Raw genomic sequence first — 23,552 nt, 5'->3', positions numbered from 1 at the left:
ATCTACCCTACAATATCATTCGAAAAACAATCACATCTTCGAAATCTTGAAGCTACAAGATAATGCATGACTAATTTTTTAAAAATGTGGATAAATAAGCATTACATTTGATAAATTAATCAGAATGCTAAAGGGTTAAATTTGAAAACGCTTTGTTGGTTTATGTATCAGATCATTATCATTATTTCACATCCATTCTCTATGCCGGCATGGGTTAGATGGTTCAACCGGAACCAGCATTTCAAGAGCAAATAATTTCTAGTAGTTTTCACTGTTTTGTGTGGATTTCCTAATTACAATACTATGTAGTGTTATTGATGGAGATTCTGTTATTAAGGTAGAGGTTGAGTAACTAGGGAAACAGTCCTGAGCTGTACACCGAAGTGGAATGTGGCTGCCATGTTGAATAGAAAGCAATAATAACCAAAACAAATCTTGCTACAATTGAAAAAAATAAAATAATAAAATAAAATAGAAACCATTGTGATTGTAATATAATTAGATAAACCACTTTATTAGAGGAGAGTTTTTATTGATTATTGAGACGCAAACATGTTTTTACATACCTTGTATTTGATTAACTATAAGTCTCAGATCAATAATGCACCTTCAGGATTCCAGTACTCAAGTTACTGGAGATGAACTAGGAATATATATTGATGATTGTGGGATTGGTGGTAATGGTGGTGGTGGGGGGGGGGCACCACATCAAAACGGTAGAAAAGTAGGGGCCGAAACCGGATGTGGTTCCTCCTGATGATGTCTTGAGCTAACTGGAGCCTATAAAGGAGCTGTTGTGGTAGCAGACCACGAAACACAGTTGAAATTCCTCCTAAAATTAATTTTTTCTTTTCTTTGAATCAGTTTATTTTTTTTATATATTGTTGTTTCAGTTATTTTTCAAATTGGTAACTTTTTGTTTTACAGAAAAAAAAAGTTGAACTGATATTATCCACTGAATTAATTTTTCTTTATTCAGGGTGGGGCAGAGAGGACAGGCATTTTTGAAATGGTTATTCCTCAAACCCAGAGGAAGAGACAAATGTCTGAACAGATACCATTCTGTCCATGATGTCTTAGCATTATTTTTTTCTTTTCAGATGAAGCTAGGGTACTGTGGATGATAGAGCATGCCAGCTTAATTTGAATTTCTCTAATTAACAAACATTTTATGGACTCACAAGTGGCATTGTCCTGCGATTAATCCCTTAAAGATGAGGCTAAAATATTACAATCATTAGGCGTGTACTTAGGATGTTGTCACATTGAGCAGGTAGAGATTCAATCAGAGATTCTTTCATTATTGTGCGAGATCCTTAACCCTCTGGCATTAAAACTGGCCATATCTGGCCCAAATATTCTTCTTATTCTATGTCGAAACTGGCAATATCTACCCTACAATATCATTCGAAAAACAATCACATCTTCGAAATCTTGAAGCTACAAGATAATGCATGACTAATTTTTTAAAAATGTGGATAAATAAGCATTACATTTGATAAATTAATCAGAATGCTAAAGGGTTAAATTTGAAAACGCTTTGTTGGTTTATGTATCAGATCATTATCATTATTTCACATCCATTCTCTATGCCGGCATGGGTTAGATGGTTCAACCGGAACCAGCATTTCAAGAGCAAATAATTTCTAGTAGTTTTCACTGTTTTGTGTGGATTTCCTAATTACAATACTATGTAGTGTTATTGATGGAGATTCTGTTATTAAGGTAGAGGTTGAGTAACTAGGGAAACAGTCCTGAGCTGTACACCGAAGTGGAATGTGGCTGCCATGTTGAATAGAAAGCAATAATAACCAAAACAAATCTTGCTACAATTGAAAAAAATAAAATAATAAAATAAAATAGAAACCATTGTGATTGTAAATATAATTAGATAAACCACTTTATTAGAGGAGAGTTTTTATTGATTATTGAGACGCAAACATGTTTTTACATACCTTGTATTTGATTAACTATAAGTCTCAGATCAATAATGCACCTTCAGGATTCCAGTACTCAAGTTACTGGAGATGAACTAGGAATATATATTGATGATTGTGGGATTGGTGGTAATGGTGGTGGTGGGGGGGGGGCAGAGACAAGGATTGTGGTGATGGTGGTGATTGTTGTGGTGATGGTTGCTGTAACAGTGTTAGGTAAATGAGTCAGTAGATGCTGTAGTGGTGTTAGAGTTGTGGTGATAGTGCTAGTGCTCTGTATAAAGGTACAGGTTGGCATTAAAAAAACAAACTTAAGATGTGTGTGTGTGTGTGTATATATATATATATATATATATATGGAAAAAAAAGTCAAGGTAGAAAATGCTAAAATAATTTTATGAAAAACATTTATTTCTTTATTGCTAACAAGGGGCTTACATAGAGGAGACAAACAAGGACAGACAGTGCATAACTGGTACTTATTTAATCGACCCCGAAAGAATGAAAGGCAAAGTCGACCTCGGCAGAATTTGAACACAGAGCGTAGCGGCAGATGAAATACCACTAAGCATTTCGTCCAGTGTGCTAATGTTTCTGCCAGCTCGCTGCTTTTATAAAAAACATTTCAGTACCGTTTTCAGTCATTGAGACTTTTTCAACTATGGGAAACAATTAAATCTTGGAGAAATTAAAAGGAAAGTTTTTTGAAAAGAATATTTGCATAGTGTTCAAATACAAGGGGAATTTTCCTTGTTTCTGCCTATCTCTGTCTCTCTTGTGGGTAAATATGTGTGTGTGTCAGCATTGTCCTTTAACGTCTGTTTTTCCATGCTGGCATAGGTTTGATGGTTTGATTGGAGCTGGCAAGCTGGAAAGCTGCACCAGGTTCCAGTCTGGTTTGGCTTGGTTTGTAAATAAATGTATATCTATATATGTGTGTGAGTGTGTGTGTGTATGTGTGTATGTGCATATGCTGGGGAGGGCATGGTTCTACAAGTGTCTACACATCTTTATTTTTAAATGATAAAAACTCTAAAGCAGAACTAGTCATGGTGTCTGGTGTCAGCAAAAGAAATAAAAGTGACGTTTGTAAGTCACAGAGAAGTAGAATCTGACATTTTGGTGTCATTCCTTCACTTGGTGGGGGGAGAGAAAGAGAGAGAGACAGACAGAGAGAAAGAGAGAGAGAGAGAGAGGTAATGTCCTGAAATGTCAAATTCCACTTCTTCCTGTGACATACAAACTTATTCCAGGTTAACAAACTTTGCTTTCTTTCAAAAGCTTGAGTATCTAAGGAGGAAGAAAAGGAACTATAGACCAACTGTACGAGAGCAGGAGAGACTTGGAGTAGCTCAAGAGACAGAAAGATTACAAACCTTAGATTAACTGCCATCTTTATATACAGTGTTCTTGAAGAGGAGAGAGAGAAATATCAATATTAATGGCTTAGGGATTAACCATGAACATGAAATAATAATGGCTGATAATGATGCCATCAACAATAATGATGTCTGATAATAACAACTCGACATACAAACAGATATACCAGGATTTCTCCACCATTTTAAAATCTTTGGTTCCTATTTTACACAGATGGACTCTCCAAGCCATCTGATCTTTAAAAAAATCCTAGTATATTTTTATAATTAAGATATTAGGAATGGTATATTTGTAGAAGTATGACCAATCTATTGCAGATAAATTTTAACAACAAAATATTATAAACATTATTTACATTTGACGGATATTTGTTCTCATCTTGTTTGTTGTTAACACAACGTTTCGGCTGATATACCCTCCAGCCTTCATCCTTCCTCCAGTCTTGGGGAAATTTTGAACCTGGGTTCTCATTCCTGAGGTATTTTTTGATGTTGTTATTATTATTATTACTATTCAGGGCATATGGTGTAGTGGTTAAGTGCGTGGGCTACTAACCCCAAGATTCTGAGTTCGATTCCAGGCAGAGACCTGAATAATAATAATAACAACATCGAAAAATACCTTAGGAATGAGAACCCAGATTCGAAATTTTCCCAAGACACCTGAAGAAGGCTGGAGGGTATATTAGCCGAAACGCTGTATTAACAACAAACAAGATAAGGACAAATATCTGTCAAATGTAAACAATGTACATAATTCCTCATCTCTTAAATCTAAGTCTTACAGAAAAAAAAAACATCTTTACTTTTACTTGTTTTACCTCGGTGGAATTTGAACTCAGAATGAAAAGACAGATGAAATAGTGTTAAGCTTTTTGCCTGGTGTGTTAACGTTTCTGCCAACACACCGCGTTGTAAAAACATTTCTTTGAACAAGAAAATTTATCTGGAATATCAAGAAGTGAGGTCACGAGATGACAAATGATGAGTGAGATCATATGGTGGGAGTCGGAGTGGGACCATGAAATGACATGAACCGAGTGAAACTGAATCAAGGGTGAGTGAGGTTATAAGATGATGGGGTTGAGTGAGGCTATTAGATGGAATTGAGTGAAGTTACGAGACAATGGGACTGAGTGAGGCTTCAAAATGACATGGTTGACATGTATTAAACTAGGTTTGCTATATGAGTGACACTATAAAGTAACAAGGCTGTCAACTTACCCCTTTCAAATTACCTCGGCTTGAATTTTTGATTTCCATTAATAATTGCTCACGAGGTGTGAGTTCTGGTTCTGGTAACTTCCGTTTTGGTTTTGGCGCTACTGATGGTGGCTTCAATACAACCATAGCAGGAACAGCTCGGACAACACCACTATCTTCTGTGTCATTTTGTTTTCGAAAGAAATTCACCTCTGTTTTTACTGGAGGAGAATTCTCTTTTGGTGGTCCAACTTTTTTCAGATTCACTGTAAATGGAAGTTTTGGTGGAGGGGTCGCTGGTTTGGGAGGAACTGGTGGTACTGAATTGCTTGAACTTTTGGTTTTTGAGTTTTCTTTCTGCTTCTGTGATTTGTCACTGAATGTCTCTGGTGGAGGAGGAAAGTTTGTAATTGGCTTTATTTGGGGCTTAATCTCTTTGGGTGAAATTGGTCTTTGTGGAAGTTCTGGAGGAGGGGGCAATATACCTTTGGATGAACGTACCTTTGTCTGAGGAGATGATGGCGATGATCTCACTTGATTTTTCAAGTTCTCTGGAAGGTGCTTCAAGCCCTCTTGGAAACTTTGAATTATCTCCTCTTGGCTTTTTAGCATCTGAGCCATTTTGTCTGCAAGAGGGTCTTCTTTAACATTGGAACCTTTGTTTAATATAGAAGTCTTGTGGTCTTCAAGTTGTTGCTGCCATATTTCCAACTGCTCTTGCATAGCTTTCTGTTCTTCAGTGTGAGAACTAGGACCGAGGTGAGTTTTCAACTTGGCTTCCCACAAAGATATTTGTTCTTTCAGCAAGTTCTGTTCCTGTACAACTAATTTCTTTCGAATATCCAAACGATGCTGGATTGCAATCAGTTGGCGGTGCCACAGATTGACCTGTTTCTGCAAAAGGTCATACTCTGTTTCTGAATAATAGGAACTACCATCAGTTTGAGATAACTTGAGACGTGCAAGATTAATCTGTTTTTCCAGAATCTCTTGTTCATCAGTGATATACTCAGCGTTGTAACCCTCATCGAGGCTGCTCATTTTGGTATAAAAGTCAATTTGACGGTTGACGATTGCGTTTTCCTGAGCAGTTATTTCAGGGTTGACGTCTTTGTCGGTTTTAGAGAGTTTTCTCTGTAACAATTTTATCTGTTTCTGAGGAACATTTTCATTTTGATTTTGACTCTTCTCATAATCTAACAAGTCATTTTGCCAAAGTTCTATCTGTTGCTGAAGAATTTCACTCTCAATTTTCCCCAGCTCATCAGTGTCTTTTTCGGTCTGGCACTTTTCTCGTTTCTTTTGCCATACCATAATCTGTTGGTTAATTATATCCTGCTGAACAGAATGTGGTAAAAGAGTCTCTTCTACATTAAACAGTTTTAGTTGTTTTTTCCAAATAGAAATCTGTTCTCTCACATCAGACTCCTCCTCTCCAATAGACGTGTCAGAGTTTCGTTTCATTTTCGTGTACCACAAATCAATATACTTCTTCAAAATGTCCTGTTCTGCAGCCAGGTGAATTATCTTCTTGTCTTTGTTCTCTACAAGACCCCTCTGCCAAAGTTCAATTTGCTGCATCAAAATCTCCCGTTCTTCCTCAGTGTACCCTAATGTGTTATTCTTGATAATGTCAAGATGGTCTTGCCACAGACGGATTTGATCTTTCTGGAGTTCTTCATTAAGTAATTTGAATTTTATCCTCGTCTCTTTCTTTTCTCTCTTCACATCAAGCCACCGCTGCCAAATATCAATCTCTTTAGCTAACAACTCTGATCCTTTCAGCTCTGTGCCTCTGAAGTTAATATCAATATTTTGGTGAGCAAGTTTATCTTGCCACAATTCTATCTGAAACTTTAGAATATTCTGTTGCTCTTCATTATATTTCTGTAAAGATTCTTTCCTCTCTTGCATGGCTGCTAGCTTCTGCTGCCAAAGATCAACCTGCAACTTTAAAAGGTCCTGTTCAATAGGTTCCATTGTGGAATTAGTTTCATTGTTTTTCTGTAACTTCTTCTGATAGAGGTCAATTTTATCACAAAGAACATCCATTTCTTCAGCCAAGAAAGTCTCAGATTCAATATCATTGCCATTCAGCTTTTTATTCCAGAGCTGAATTTCTCTTTCAAGAAGTTGCTGTTCTATCACCAGGAAACCATTATCAGGGTTCTGATTGTCTCGTGTTTGTTTCTTCCATATGTCAATTTGTTTCATCACAAGGGCTTCACTACCAGAATTCTTTTCATTCATCTTATTCTGCCACAATTCAATTTGTTGTTCTAAGATATCCTGCTCCACTTTGCTATCTTTATCTTGGTGGCTTTGGACATCCTGCAGTTGCGAGTGCCAAACATTCACTTGTTCTTTCAAGATCTCTCTCTGACTAGAAGAATCTCCATCCTTGTACCAATGAAGCTGCTTCTGCCAAACAATCAGTTGTCTTCTCAAGATGTCTTGTTCTTGGGCACTGAAAGAATGTCCAGCAAATTTCTTATCCTTCAAATTTTTCTTCCACACCTCAATCTGGTGCCGAAGAAGATTCTGTTCTTTGGTGCTACTATCTGTGTCACAACCTTTTTTATCAAGCTGGTTCTGCCACAGGTCAATCTGTTCTTGAAGAACCTCTCTCTCTTCTATGGTGTACAGGCTGGAAGTTTTCTCAATGACTTTAATTTTTTGTTTCCAAACTTGAACCTGTTTCTTCAAAAATTCGATTTCTTGTTCTTTGTATTTCTTTGCACCATCGCTTTGGCGTTCTTTTGCAGACAACTTCCTTTGCCAAAGTTCTATCTGTTGCTTCATAACTTTCTGTTCAAGCAGTCTAAACCCGGAAGAATCTGTCACGTTGAGTTCTTTCAATTGTTTGTTCCACTGGTCAACCTTCTCTCTCAGTTTCTCTTGTTCTTGTGCTGTGTACAACCCGCTATTATCATTCAGGTGTTCCTGCAGTTGTTTCTGCCAGCGTTCAATCTGCTTCTTCAGATTCGTTTGAGCAGCTAATGGAATACTGTCGTCTTGAGTAGATTCGGAATCAATAGTATCTGACTCGGAGTCAATTGACAGAGTGTACCCGTCCAGCCTTATCTTTGGAGACCTCTTCTCATTTGATGGAGACAACTTTTTGCTTTCTTCTTTCACTTCCTGTTTCCTCTGATTCTCAATCATTGGGGAGCCACGATAATCCAAAGATTTCCGGTCCTCTTTTGTCAACACCAGTTCCTCTTTAGGACTGTTCATGTACTGTGCTAATTCAGCAGCACTTGAAGACCTACTTAATTCTAACGAGGGACTACTTTCCAACATTGGCCGGCTTGCGTTATCCTGAGAAACTGACATGACTATTTCCTCTTCAATTCCATTGACTTCATGAGTTTCCACCTCATTTTCAACAACATGATTCATATCGGGAACGAATGATTCCATGCCATATGGAACCCCTGTTTCAACAGTTTCTACAATTTCTGGTATCATGCGTGGTTCTTCAATATGTGTGTCACCATTTGGCAACTGGTCATGAATGCCATTTATGTTGTAATCTTCTGACATACCAACTGTGGTAAAGCTGCCTTCTGACGAAATACTCGGCCTACGCATTTTCCCATTCTCAAAAGATTTCGGTGAAAGCGTTTCTCCCATTGATATATTAGAGGTGACAGTGTCCGTTGTACTGAAGTCATCATCTGTGGCGCTTGCAATTGAGTTGCGATGTTTTCCAAGATATATTGCTGTTCCCTCAGTAAGTTCGTTTCCAGTGGTCAAGCGAGGTCTTGGTGATTGACTTCCATCAGGGTTTCCTAAATTATGCACAGGTGTTGTCGGTCGGAAATTCTTGGCCTGTTCAGCTGTTATATTGTTGGTATGTTCAATAAAGAGTCCCATGTCTGACTTCAATTCCTCTGCAACAACTGAAATAGATAAAAGTTGTTTAATACAGAAATCAATCTGTCACAAATGAATGGATACATCACACACACACAAGTTTGCAGAAGAATTCATACACATGCTATGTTATTAACATTGAGACCCTCTTCAGTCATGATTGACAGTGGGATTGCACCTAGACAGTTACTCTCCCAGGCACAAGTCCGGGCAAGGTTGTTTATGGAAGACCAGCAGTCGCCCATGCATACCGGTCTCCCCTCTCCATGCCACCAGTGTTATCCAAGGGAAAGGCAAATGGCCGTTACAGCTTGGCACCTGTGACGTCACAACTCATTTCTTCAGCTGAGTGAACTGGAGCAACGCGGAGTAAAGTGTCTTGCTCAAGAACACAACATGCAGCCCGGTCTGGGATTTGAACTCACAACTTCACGATCATAAGCTCAACGCTCTAACCACTGAGCCATTGCTGTATTAATATACAGCAATATTTATAAAATTTCAAGAGAACACACACACACGTCTATATATATAAGCAAACATACGTACACATAAACACAAGCAGCTTACATGGAAAGACAACTAACGATCACTGAAATTTATAATCAGGTTGTAAATTTGGATGTTGTAAACATCACAACTTCAGCTGTGATATTGGCCATATATGAATGATTATCTTTCGGCAGTTCCCTATTCACTCACAAGAAGTAACTGCAAAGCACTATACAACATAAAAGAAAACCAGATAGGAAAATATTAGTAATTTTAACCATGGTATCAAAGATGCAGAGTTAGTTTTGAACTCAAAACCATGCAGTAACTGGCCCCTTAATCTTCACACCATTGTGGCATCATATAGGAACTTTGAATGTACAGATTGAGGGTATACCAGTGTGAGTGGTGCGAATTCTGTGACAAGCACTTAGTACTTACTGACCCAGTACATCTAACTCAGCTTTCACTAACCCCAACTTCATGTATTCTCCCTTCCACACAATGGATCAGTCCACCAGTGGGAACAGTAAAATTGACGAATGTCATGGGTGTTTGGTGTAATCCTTTTTTTGCTTATCGCTTGGGTGGGAATGAGTTTCACCAGGCTAATTTTCTCCAAAATTACCAGTGATATGCTTACAACACAATAAAGAACTTAAAATCTATTTGTGTTATTATTTTACACACAGTTGCATGACATTTTTTATATATCAACAAGAGATCAAGGTGACCGTCACCTTATCCAAACAGCACTCCTCCCTCAACAGCATTGATGCAACCAAAAAATGTCTGAGTTCTTTTGACCTATACAATAGCAAACTTTTATATACATGTACTTTTATATGCACTTGTATGAACATATATGCATGTATACGAGAGGAAGAAAACAAAAAAAAAAAAATGTACTAAGTGTTGCTGGACTTGTGTTTGTTTAACACATTTTGTTAAATGACAGTCAGTTCCTGAAAGCAGCCCACGTTTGTACACTTTTGTCTTTAGTGACAAAACTTATATTGAATGAGTGACCGGATTACTTTAGTTTTATACAGTTGAGATATAAAGGGAGATTATTAATCTCTATATATATATAAAGCTGAAGTTGTCTGTGTGTATGGCAGGTTTGGTAGCCTTCAACTAACACTATCTCATCCGAGACCCTGCGGCACAAGTTGACCAAAATTGAGAGTATGATAGAAGAAGGCTTGCTCTTCCTTCCGTAGCAGAAAAAATTCAGATCGGACCATGTTAACACCAAAAGTTATTTACATCAAAAAGGTGCTTTTTTTTCTATGAAAATCCCTATTTTTTACGATTTTTTGACTGCTGTGTTGCCATTTTTTGGTGTATTTCAACCAGAAAAATGTTCACTTAAAGAGAATAACAAGCTACATAATGCAAAATTTTTACTTTTCAAAAATTCCAATTCTAAAGGGTCGAAAAGAAAACAAGCCTGAACAACGCTGGGCTATACTGCTCGTACATCATATAGTGTCTAATCCATGCCAGCATGGACAATGAATGTTAATTGACAATGATGGCAGTGAATCGCCATCCATCAATAATGAACATTCCGTTATTTGATTAAGTAAATAACTTGTTTTTGAATTAACTTGAGAGTGGCTTAGCATTCTTCAGATATGCACACCCATAACATGATTTTTAGGCAGTACAGCTGAATGCACAAGAAGTTCGCTATGCAGTTACAGGATCCTGGGTTCAACCCAGCTCGATGGTATTTAGGTCAAATGTCATTTTCTACAGTTTTTGTTCAACCTATATTTTGTGAGTATAACTGGGTGGCTGGAAACTGAATAAAAGCCTGTTGGGTAAATTGCACCAGGAATTCGAAAGGTACAGCAGCCAACCGACACAGTGAGTGATTGCATAAAGGGTCAGGCATTAAAATAAGAAGTCATTGAGTTGTGGTTAAGAAATGAAGAAGAGAAATGCATGATGTGAGTAGAGAGACTTGTTGAAGGAGAGAGTGTGAAGTGTCATTAGGTGTGCAGTTAGAGAGACTTGCTAAAGAAAAGAGTGATTTAGTGTTACAAAAGAAAAAATAAAGGAAAATTACCATATATGAAAGATGTACACAAAAAACAAACGTGATGATGATGGTGACAATGATGATGATAATCCTTTCTACTATAGGCACAAGGCCTGGAATTTGTGGGGAAGGAGATGGTCAATTACACCGCCCCCAGTGCGTAACTGGTACTTAATTTATTGACCTCGAAAGGATGAAAGGCAAAGTCGACCTTGGCGGAATTTGAACTCAGAACACAGCGGCGGACAAAATACCGCAAAGCATTTCGCCCAGCGTGCTAACGTTTCTGCCAGCTCACCGCCTTTGATGATAATGATGATGGTGGCACTGATGATGATGATGCTGGTTATGATATAAAGGTGAAAGACCCCCTTCAGTCATGGATGACCATGGGATTGCACCTAGAAATTTCCCCTCTCAGGGACAAGTCCAGGCAAGGTTGTTATTATGGAAGACAAGCAGTCACCTATACATACCAGTCCCCGCTCTGCATGCCACCAATATGGCCCAAGGGAGCGGCAAAGGCCCAAACAACTTGGCACCAGTGATGCTGCAACACATTTCCATAGATGAGTGAACTGGAGCAATGTGAAATAAAGTATCTTGCTCAAGAACACAACACACAGCCCGGTCCAGGAATCAAACTCAGAACCTCACGATCGTAAGCTCGACTGAAATATGTCTTCACAGTTATAATATAATGATGTTGATAATATGATGATTATAGCGATGATGGTGTTGACAATTATGATGTAATGGATAAGTGATAGTATAAGACAGTGAAGATATGATAATGGTAGTTATGATGAATCTAGACTAATGTGCTATGATCTAAAGAACTTTGGTCTAAAGTGACTTTGGTATAAATACACTATAGTCTAAAGTCATTGTTGTCTAAACTCACTTCAGTCTAATAACTATTTTTGTCAATAGAATCTAAAAAAAATGTAAAAGACCTAAATAGCTAAACTCTAATGAGCAATTTTGTCTTTAAATAAAAATGCTTTTAGACCAAAATGTCTTAGACCAAAGTGTCTTAGGCCGAAGTGTCTTACGCCAAAGTGCTGTATCCTGTTATGAAACAGGAACACTTATGTTGGTGGTGGTGATGACTATGATGGTGATATTTGTTGATGACAGTTATGATGATATGACAATGATGTAGTAGTAACAGCAGTAGCAGTGGTCTACTAGGTGGTATCAAAATGTTCCTGGACTAGTTATGTTTAATAAAAAATAACTTATTTACCAAAGTTTTAACCCCATCTTCTTTGGAATAATCATCTTGCACAGCAGTACACCACACCCAGCGTTCCAGCCATTTTTGGAATCCAGCCTGGATGTCGTTTTCTGTGAGTCGAAGACCTTCAGCAATTCACTCTAGATCTCAACAATGGAGTTTAAATGGTGACCTTTGAGCTGCATTTTAATCTTAGGGAGGAGATTGAAGTCTGCAGGTGATAAATCTGTTGTTTTCGGTGAGAAACTTACGAGGCGTAGGAGTGGCTGTGTGGTAAGGCGTAGGAGTGGCTGTGTGGTAAGACGCTTGCTTACCAACCATATGGTTCTGGGTTCAGTCCCACAGTGTGGCACCTTGGGCAAGTGTCTTCTACTATAGCCTCGGACCGACCAAAGCCTTGTGAGTGGATTTGGTAGACGGAAACTGCAAGAAGCCTGTCGTATATATGTGTGTGTGTGTGTATATATGTTTGTCCCCCCAACATCGCTTGATGACCGATGCTGGTGTATTTATGTCCCCATAACATAGCAGTTCAGCAAAAGAGACTGATAGAATAAGTACTAGGCTTACAAAGAATAAGTCCTGGGGTTGATCTGCACGACTAAAGGTGGTGCTCCAGCATGGCCACAGTCAAATGATTGAAACAAGAGTAAAAGAGTAAAAAAGAGTGAGGAGAACCCGGTGATAAGGTGAATTGCTATTGTGAATCCAATTTTTTGCCCTTCACAGATCCGGTCACTTTTGCTGAATGCCCCACCTCAAATGCTTCAAAATGTCACAGAAGAACCCTCGATTGATGGTCTGACCCTGTGGGGTGAATTCTCGATGCACAATACAGTGGATGTCAAAAAAGAAAAAAAAATGATGAGCATGTTCATGATTGAGCCGCAGCTCTGTTGTGCCTTTTGAAGCCCCTGTGCCACTCAAAACATTGCCTCATCGCTGTAAGCTTGCGGAAGCATGCTCAATGTCTCTGTAGCAGACTTCTCAAGTTTAATGCAAAAATCTCATGTTGGCTCTTATACTCCCTAAAAAGTTTAAACTTCCTGTCCATGGCAAAACTTGCAGACTACAGCATACATCATCCTCATCATGTGATCACAAAAGCACAAATTTCACAACTCATGAAGTAAACACAGCAATGTCATGTCCCTCAGTGCACCGTCACATGAAGGTCATTGCTAGCTCTCACTGTGCACATAACCGTGTGCTGCTACCTGTGGGCACACTACAGAACTAGTCAGGGAACTTTTTGATACCACCTTGTAACTCCTTAACAGAGAGGGTCTACCTACCTTCAGTAACAACTGCCCCATTAATATCAGGAGTTTGTTTGGAATGATCAGAATGTGTACTGACAGCTTTAGCACTGGTTATGTTCTCAAATGCAGTATCAAAGTCTTCTACAGGGTCCAGGGAAGACGTGGTGGTGGTGCTCTCTCTACTGAGGTGACGGTTGTGCCCTGGAAAACCAAATGGTTGGGTGGGTGCTTGCAGAGAAATAGTGATGGTGGTGGTGTTGGGAGGAGGAAGTGGGGGTACAAAAAACAACAACAGAAACTTGAAAATAACTTATTTTAAATGGTGATAGGAAGAAGAGGAGAAAGTCTCTAAACACTAGCTTGTGGATAAAAGATGTTACCTCAAACAAAAAATTACAGACATTTAATGGTGCTGAAATGTTAATCTGAGGAGATGAAAAAAAAGGGCTTTTGGTTCAATATTACAGGTTCTGCTTAATACTGGGGAAATAGTTGACCTTATACTCCCTAAAAACCTGGGTGGCATTTATCCCTCCATTACTCCCTGGTATTTAATACATCCCTGTAGATATTTTTTGAGCACCACTCGGAGTATTTGAGCAGTTCCAAGCAGTGTTGTTTTCTGCAAGTGCTCCACCCTTATTGCAGCCCCTATTTGTTCCATGTACTTCTCAAAATTTTTAATCACTGTTTCCAGGGCTCCAACAATTATTGGTACTACTACTACTACCTTTTTACTTAAGCTTAATGTCAGTAGCCATCCCCTAGTATATGAAAAAAATACTACCATATTATTATTATTATTATTGAGTGAGAGAGCAGTGTGTACCATCAAAGTGACACTGGGGTAAAATATATGAAGCCCAGTATACCCATCATGACTACCTGTCTGATAAGGGTACACCAGACACATGCATCACAACCATATGTGCGCGACATGGTGATCTCATATCAAGATAAACAGTGCATGCCCTTGCAGGTGGGGCCCAGTTAGAATTTTCTTCTGGTTGAGTAACCCATCCCGCTCAAAAGGTCCCTGAATAAGGACTGTTTAAGGATGTTGAACGAAACACTCATGTTTCCAGAGGTGAATTAGTCAAACCCCCCGAAAATCCCTGAACACACGGCTATGATGCTCCCCCATTACTTCCGCTCGTGATCAGAGATGCATATATCATCAGCCACTAAAGGACATGGTCAACTGGTTAAGGTCAAACAACTGACAAGCAAATCTGTAGCATTGGGCAGAATATTTACTGTAGCCCATCTTTTATACGAAGACAAAACACTGTACATGATAACACTTCCAATCAGTTAAGATCAGCAACCTTGAGATCCACTGCTTGGTACTGCATCAGGGCATAATAATAATAATTATTATTATTATTATTAATCATTGCTTGGGATGCCATATTTTGTTATGCAACTACAATATACTACCAAGTAGGTTAAAGGCTGATATATCAACACTGTGCCCCACCTGTGTTACAAGTTTGATTAAATTACTTTTTAAAGTTACTTCTACAGATTATCCATAGAAATTAGAGCCAGCACTGAAAGTTAACTTTCGTACATGTAAACATCTATGTAAACAATGTGATCAAAGATACAAAATGCGACTGAAGATAGAAGACATGTATTGTTTACACAGACGTATTTGTACATGAAACATTGTAACTTTCAGTGTTGGCTCTAATTTCTATAGATTTTCTATAGAATAAGTAACTTTAAAAAGCAGACTGAACCTGTTATCATGTTTAATACCACCACCTGGCACCTTGGATCCTATTAACAGAGTTCGCTCTGTTGCAAGCATTCAGACTAGGTTTCTTCCCTTCTGCTGGTCTTAGAGGCCCGGCTAAGGGTCACAAGCACTGTCTTTCTCTTCTAATTAAAACAGAAATAAAGGGTACATAACTTACTTGGGTTAGACCAGAGGTTCTCAACTAGGGTTCATATGACCCTTAGGGGCCCAATAAGATTTTGTTGTTAGAATTAGTTTGCAATTAATTGGTTACACTCCTTCAGTGCACAAAATATTTTAATCTTTTTTATACAATTCCTAATAACATTTCGTTTTTGGATTTGGTTTGCAAGATTCTTTATATGAGTTTGTGTGTTGAAGCATATTCTATTGTGTCTGGGGAGAGTCATTTTCTTTTTGTACCTTATCATGTAACACACTCACTGGTAAAATTTCGACTTATTTCTTATTTTTATTGTCCTAAAATTTTTGTTGCATCTTGCAACCTTTTCAATAGTTTTGACTCTTAAAAAGAATCAAAACTATTGAAAAGGTTGCAAGACGCAACGAAAATTTTAGGAAAATAAATAAGAAAAACGTGGAAATTTTATCGGTGAGTGTGTTACATAATAAGGCACAAAAAGAAAATGACTCTCCCCAGACACAATAGAATATCCTAATAACATATTTATATAAGATTTTTAAAGCATCAAATGATTATGGGGGTCCAGTAGAATAAAATATGAATAGAAAGGGGTTTCATAGGTAAAAAGAAATGGTTGAGAACCACCAGACTGGACAGAAAGTTAGCCAGTAATAAAAAAAAATGTCAATGGTGATTGAGGTAAGAATTTCAAACTAATCAGTGGCAATTACAATCAATAGGATTTATAAGTTTAATGGTACTGGGGGGGGGGGGAGGCATTGTCAGTAGAGTGAAATATAAACACTAATAGTTTAAAGGGCAACAGATGGGAACAATTTTAAGGATATTGATGAGGAAGTTTTAAAAGGAAATTGAAATCAAACAGGCAACTACGACAACAAGCATCATGAGATGTAGTGTCAATGTCACAATAGCGAGGTGTACACATATAGGCTGTGAGCAAGAAGGGGGTAGCAAACAACAACAATAACAAAGTGTAGTAACTGTGAAGAAGAACAACAACAAGGTGTGTTAGCCATGAACAAGGGAGTAGTGAAGAACAAGATGTGCAGTTATTTATAACAACAACACTAATGGTAATGGGAGAATCCTCTCTCTCACTCCCTTTATCTTACTCTCCAACTCTATTTTGCTTTTCTGCTGGGGTATCCATGTAACTACTCTACAACAAGACACCTATGTCTGTGCCCTCTGTCCCTCAACTGACCCAAAAGCAAACCCATCAATACTACCCCTCTCCCCATTCCAATTGAGGGGGTTGGTGTTTCGCAAGGTACTTTGTGATCCTATCAGCACTGGTGCTACATAAAAAGCACCTGTACTCTCTGTTAAGTGGTTGGTGTTAGGAAGGGCATCCAGCCATTGAAACTATACCAGAACATACCATGGAACCTTGTGCAGCTCCTGTGAAACTGTCCAACCTATGCCAGCATGGAAAATAGATGATAAATAATGATGATGACGAGAGAAAAGATTTTTGAAAGGAAAAGCAATACAAAAATTGGGAAGATGGTAACACCATTTAACATCTTTTCCCCATGTTGGCACAAGTTAGATGGTTTGACCAGATCTGGTATGGCTAAATTGGGAATTTTTGTGTATCAGAGTCTTTTAAGTTTAGGAAGTAAATGTTAATTGTGGTAGGGGCTTAGAGGTGAAGCCAGATAAAGGCAGACTCTGGATGAATGATGAGACAACTTGTGGGTCACATGAGACCTGATAAAAATTGAAAGAGAGGATGGTTTGAGGTGATAAGTGGGGGAATTTTGATGTAAGAAGAGTAGGTAGGATGAGATGACAAAGGCAGCTCGAGGTGAACAGTGAACATAGAATTGAAGTGAGGTGAGAAGGTAATTTATGAAAGTTTGAAGTTAAAGGAAGAAGTTAATAGATAGGGTTGACTGAATGAAAATAAGGGTTAGTAATCCCTTGCTACTTCGCGGTTCAACTATCATGGATTCAGGACTTTGCGGATTTTTAAAATATATATATATATGAACACCTAAAATTTTTCATTAAATCCATGAAAATATCAATATTATTATTTCCTAGTCTAGGAACAACAAAACAAGCGTAAAATAGCAAAAAAGCATACACAGGGGTACTTAAGACGGGCTGTGATTGGTGCAATGGAGAGAGACAATGAATCACAGCTTTCTATTTTGTAATCTGGCCTGTGACTGGTGCTTTGACCGATGCTCAGATTTGCAGCATCTTCCCTTGTCTCTTTCTCACAGTCATTTCGTTTCAAGCTTTCTCGCCGAGTGGTTTACTGTACTACTTTACGCTGTGCTGTGTGTGATTTTTTTTTTCTGTTTCTTTGCGTTTCGAAAGAAGTGGAAGAGGTATCCCAGGAAAGGGCACCACCGTCAGCTTCATCATCATTTCTGCTGCGCAGCAAATTCATCATCATTCAAATTTTTTTTCAACTTCTTTCGTGTTGAGTATAGTAACAATCTATATTTTTTTTAATCTAAAGTGTTATTGCTTAACAGTTGTCCTTGTTATTAATAGACTACTGTAATGGATGGGTTGTTAACAGTACAGGGAAGGTTTTAAAAGTTCAAATGCACGTTAAATAAATACTGTAAATATGGTGTCCCTACTTCGCGAAAATTCAGCTATCACGACCGGTCTTGGAACCAATCTACCTTGATAAACGAGGGATCACTGTATATAATATATAATATAGGGCTGACTGAGTGAAAAGAAAGATTATATAATATAGAATAATGAACTTATTGTAGACAGTGCTCAGGTGCACTACAACTCATCAGAAAAAGTTTATGAATGGTGAAGATAAGTGAACAGTGAATGAGTAATTAAAAGCAAAAAAAAGAAAGAAAGAGGGGTGGGTGGGACATGAAGTGTACTGTTGGTGAATTTCAGGAAACAGAAGTTTAAGGATGTAGTGTTCCAACAGCTAACAACTGATGCAGGTAATTTATTCCATGCTTCAACAATTCTGAGCATGAAAAGTTGAGATGAAAAGACAAGAGAGTTCAGAATTATATGTGAAAATAGTCAAAGAGATATAAGTATCACTTCAAGACATGTAACAGCAAAGAAACAGGAGCTTCAAAGTTAAAGTTAATTTGTTGGAAAAATGAAAGGAATAGGTGAGAATTCAGAGAAATTCCAGATTTCAAGATTGTCATGAGGATTTTGCACAAGCAACACCAAAATCAGTCAAAATACAAGAATATCGAAAACTTGTTTTTGTGTCTTGTTATTGTATAATGGAAGATCACATGACATCTAATGGTTTAAAGGCATATTTGAAGGTAATCTTGGATTCCTAGATTACCAAACCAATTCCACTTATACTCCATGACTGAATAATTACACTTAGGAAAATAGACAAGTTTCCATTATCATTATTGTTTAACGTCCACTTTCTAATGCCAACCACTCCGTGAGTGTAGTGGGTGCTTTTTACATGCCACCAGCACAGATGCCAGGCGAGGCTGGCAATGGCTATGATCGGTTGGTGCTTTTTACGTGCCACCGGCACGAAGGCCAGTTGAGGTGGCGCTGGCAACGGCCACGTTTGGATTGTTCTTTTACATGCCACCGGCACTGGTATCACAACTACAATTTCCATTGATTTTTGATCGATTTCAATTTCACTTGCCTCAACAGGTCTTCACAAGCAGAGTTTTGTGTCCCAAGAAGGAAAGGTATGCATAAGCGGACTGGCTACATATCAGGTAAAGGCCACGGGTTCTGGTCAAAAAAACCTATTTGCTTGATGTGCTAAAAATAACAGGAGAATCTGCTCAAAATCCCATCCCAGTAGCTTTGATAAAAAAGAAACATTGATCATATAGAACTGGACACACCGCAGCTGAAAGGTGAGATATTATGGTCATGGCTGGAAAGTCTGATCAAATGAGCCTAAACTACAGCTTCTCCATCATATCAAACCAATAATGTAATTTCGAAGTGGTTACTCAGCCTGGGGTTAAACAATAACAAAAATAAGTCAAGCCTCTATGTGGTTGCTCAACCAGTTCTGACCTTTAGGCCAGCAGTAGATTTTAGGCTAGCTATAATTTATTCCCGGCCAACTGTGACCTCTGTTCAGTTAGGTGCGGTCTCGGCACTAGCTGTGATCTTCAGATAAGCTCTAACTATCTAGACCATGGTCAAATGTGACTGTTAGTCAAGCTGTGACCTCCATACTATCAGTGACCACTAGACTATCAGTAACAACCAGACTATCAGTGACCTCCAGACAATCAGTGACCGCCAGACAATCAGTGACCTCCAGACAATCAGTGACCTCCAGACAATCAGTGACCTCCAGACAATCAGTGACCTCCAGACAATCAGTGACCTCCAGATCAGTTGTGATCTTCAAGGGATTAGTCTGTATTTTCAAAACAAAAGAGACAAATGCACTTCCTTATATTGTTCTGCCTTTCCAAAGATCTGACTCTAGAAATAACAGTTGTTGCTGTCAGCAATTTAGTGGGAAATGAAGTGATGCCGTCCAAAGTTTTACTTACCATTTACTGGAGGGGGAACATCAGTAGCGGCCAAAGACAGAGAATCTTCGGCAATGCCAACACTCTTGTCAACCTTATCACACTCCATTACTGTGATGGGACTTGGGACAGTGGACGGGGGTTCGGAAGGTGGTGGCGTGAGGGGTGGAGGAGGTGCAACAAAGGAACATGGACGCTGTATTTTAGTCAGCTCTTCTAAACTATCGGACAGATCGGTTGCAGCTAGGATGGAAGCATCTGCAGGGTGTGTCATTCCATCAGTGCCATCTACTATGGAGCATGCAGCTGGTGCAGGTTTGTCAGGAAATGAGTCAGTGTATCGACGATTCTTCTCTCTATTTCTGAAGTTATATTCTAGAACATCAGCATGCAGTGTGCGTTCATTGAGTGAGGAGCCTGGAAGTATGGGAAATTAGAGTTGAACAAAAGACGAGACATAAAGAGCAGTGACTGGCAAATTAGGAGAGGAAGCAACAGAGAATAAATTGAAAAAAGAAAATAGCTGTGTGTATATGTCTGAGTATATGGACTGATTTCTCAGTTCATACAAACAGACAGCAAGTGCACGTGATTGAGGCCTCCAAAAGCAATACCATAGAAGAACAAGCACCTTTCTGAGTGGCATCCTTAGTATAACTTACAGGTTGATGACTGTGGTGAGGTGAGTTAAGCCGGCGAGCTGGCAAAATCGTTAGCACGCCGTATTTCGTTCTGAGTTCAAATTCTGCCGAGGTCGACTTTGTCTTTCATCCTTTTGGGGTTGATAAATTAAGTACCAGTTGCTCACTGGGGTCGATGTAATAGACTTAATCTGTTTGTCCCCTCTATGTTTAGCCCCTTGTGGGTAATAAAGAAACAGACTGTGGTTAGGTGATCACTGTAGTAGATTTTTAAAAATCCTTTTGTCTAATCAAAAACAGGTTGATTTTGCTGTAATAGTGATACTTGTATGCCTCTGCCAAGTACACTTACTTGTCGCTGTCTCTTTCTATGCATCTGCACTGATGTCAGTAATCTTCAAACTACATATGTGAATGTTCCTGTTGACCGAGATCCTGCAGAAAACTTGCCAAACAATATATTTTGGGAAATGAAACCATTATGCGAGCAGCAGTTGTAGAATTGTTGCTGCTGCTGCCAGAATAGGGGAGACATACTTGATATTTTGGCCTGGAGATGCTCAGGATCTAATACAGGTACTACGGAGGGTAGCAGTTAAGATGGCACTCTTGGCAATATGTATATTTATGTATTGGGTTGTCCGGAAAGTTTATGCCGATTTTTAAGGAAAGAAAAAGGTAAATAAATACTTGCCATTACATTTTTAATCAACCAAATATGAACCATTTTGTTGCACAATGCGTCTCCATCTTTCCTTTAACTTAAAAATACCCTCTTCCCAGAATTGAAGTGGTTCCATGGCAAAGAATTCATCAAGGTATCTTTTGATGTCATCCAAGGAATTGAAATTTTTACCATTAAGACTATTCTGCAGAGGCCTGAATAAGTGGAAATCCGAAGGAGCAATATTTGGTGAATATGGAGGGTGGGGTAACTCATCCCAGCCGAGCTGCAGCAATTTTTGTCTGGTTCCCAAAGCATCAAGTGCTGAAAATGAACATTCTTATCTTCCATTTTAAAAGGTTACATAATTAACACAGGTTATAGGAACATAAACCTTCTTTTATGAAAAGATAGCTTAAACTGTGCTCTAAATGGAGGTGTAGTCAATTCCTATTTTATGGACTCAGCCATCTTCTAAAATAAGTCGAAAGGTAAGCTACTATAAATTGGCACAAACTTTTCAGACAACCCAATATATTGTTCAACTCTCACTGCTAGAGGGAGGCACTCAGTACCCAGATTGTATACTGCAATTTTGTTGGCTGCTCATTGTTGAGTTTATTCTTTTCACACACTCTAGGAAAATTTGGTCAAAGCAGCAATAGGTTTCCTCATCTGTCCAGTATGTTCTGGGTCAAGGGGAGAAGTTTAAAAAATTTTTAATTTTAAGTTGGTGAATTCATCCACCATTTGCAGGATGTGATTAACGATACTGATACTGAAAACTTCATTAACATCCTGGTCCATGATCTTTGTCTTCTTCAGACTATGTATGAGATATCAAAATGACATCCTCAGCAAAGAGTCTTTCCCTGATCAGAATCCAACACTCTTTGGCCTTTGCCCTGAGGATTGCAAGGTCAAAGAATTACCTGTTGGACTTTGTGTGTACATAAATTCCATTTCTATTGTTGGGTGTCCTGAATGCATTTTCAGGTACAAGAAATATCCCAAAACGTCTCAAAGCAATACAGAGCTCCATTTTGGAAGATCAGTGGTTTTGGAAACGATCTATTAAAATGTTACAGTCTCTGTATGTCATTGTGGGCAGGGATAATGATGTTCAGCAGCTTTTGCAACATCTAATTTTTTCCAAGAGTGTGAAAGGACCTTTTTTTTTTCCCACTGATTCAAAGGCCTTAGTCATTTTAACAAAAAGGGATTTCTCAGTTCTTGACTCTGTAGCCTTCTGAGCAATATCATAATGATCATGCATTTCTCATTTGTGAAAATGCACTGAGACGTCAACCTGATATTTTCTGCAAGTGTTGTTGAAGACCTTGCCAACAATGTTGGCCAAGCTGTGCCTCGGTCATTATTGCTGTCTCATTTTCCTCTTACAGTGTCTCACTTTTTCTGTTACACCTCAGAGTTTGTTAGGAAGACTTTAGCTATTGCTGTGGGTATGGCCATGAAGTTAAGAAGTTCAGAAACACATGGCTTTAGGTTCAATTCCATTGTATATCTTGAACAAGCAGCATCTTCCATAATTGTGGGTCAACCAAAGCCCCGTGAATTAAATGCAGGTGACAGAAACTACTTGGAAGATCCTTCAAGATATGTGTATATACATACATGTACACACACATTATATATATATATATATATATATATATATATAAAATCATATCAAAGGGAAATGGAAATTAATTAAAATTTACATTTCCAGTGGTCTAACGTGTAAAAATTTAGTCCAAAAATCTATATATTAGTCATACAATATAGTGTATATTTCAACACATGAGGAATCCACTCATAGGAATTCAAGACGCTAGAAAGAACAGCTAGGTTCTATAACCACTAGTAGCTTGATCGCCCTGTGTGTATACGTTTAACCCTAGGTGGTCCTGCTGAAAAAGATTGCACCTGGTGAGTTCCTTTGCTAACTAAACTGAAATCAGAAACCAATTGGTCCAGGAAACTAGATGGTAAAATGTTTTTATTTTTCATTTAGTTCCTGTTGAATTTTATCCCTAATTTTTTGTGGTTATAGAACCTAGCTGTTCTTTCTAGCGTGTTGAATTCCTATGAGTGGATTCCGCATGTGTTTAGATATACACTATATCGTGTGTATATATATATAGGTGGTGCTATTAAGTTAGATATATATATAGGTGGTGCTATTAAGTTAGACATGGCCTGGGCCAATAATGGCCGAAACCTATCAAAGTAAGTATATATATATGTATATATATATATATATTCAGTGGGCAGATGGAATAATTGGGAAAAAGTTAGATAAAACACCTTGTAATATTTAGTTATGTCTCAAATTCAAATCCATTGTCTTTTGTCCTTCCATAATTGATAAATAAAGTACCTGTTGAAGTACAGGGTAGAATTTC

The 23,552-nt window shown here is 38.3% G+C and overlaps 1 protein-coding gene across 9 annotated transcripts in view; it reads right to left on the bottom strand.

The window, feature by feature from the left end:
* Nucleotides 1–23,552, bottom strand: part of LOC115210393 — a 274,118-nt gene that overhangs the window by 2,353 nt on the left and 248,213 nt on the right. For 6 of the 9 annotated variants that reach the window (XM_036502388.1, XM_036502391.1, XM_036502387.1 and 3 more), the window contains 3 exons: nucleotides 19,864–20,259; nucleotides 13,476–13,643; nucleotides 4,541–8,424 (listed from right to left, as the gene is read on the bottom strand). In XM_036502388.1, coding sequence (XP_036358281.1) covers nucleotides 4,541–8,424; nucleotides 13,476–13,643; nucleotides 19,864–20,259 — 4,448 coding nt within the window. Of the gene's footprint in view, nucleotides 1–3,313; nucleotides 3,347–4,540; nucleotides 8,425–13,475; nucleotides 13,644–19,863; nucleotides 20,260–23,552 lie in introns of all 9 variants that reach the window. The other 3 variants (XM_036502389.1, XM_036502394.1, XM_036502395.1) reach the window with 3 other exon arrangements.

This window comes from Octopus sinensis, linkage group LG4 (genome assembly GCF_006345805.1).
Source record: "Octopus sinensis linkage group LG4, ASM634580v1, whole genome shotgun sequence".
In the NCBI taxonomy this organism is placed as follows: Eukaryota; Metazoa; Mollusca; class Cephalopoda; order Octopoda; family Octopodidae; genus Octopus; species Octopus sinensis.
This window is presented reverse-complemented; position numbering and strand designations above follow the sequence as displayed.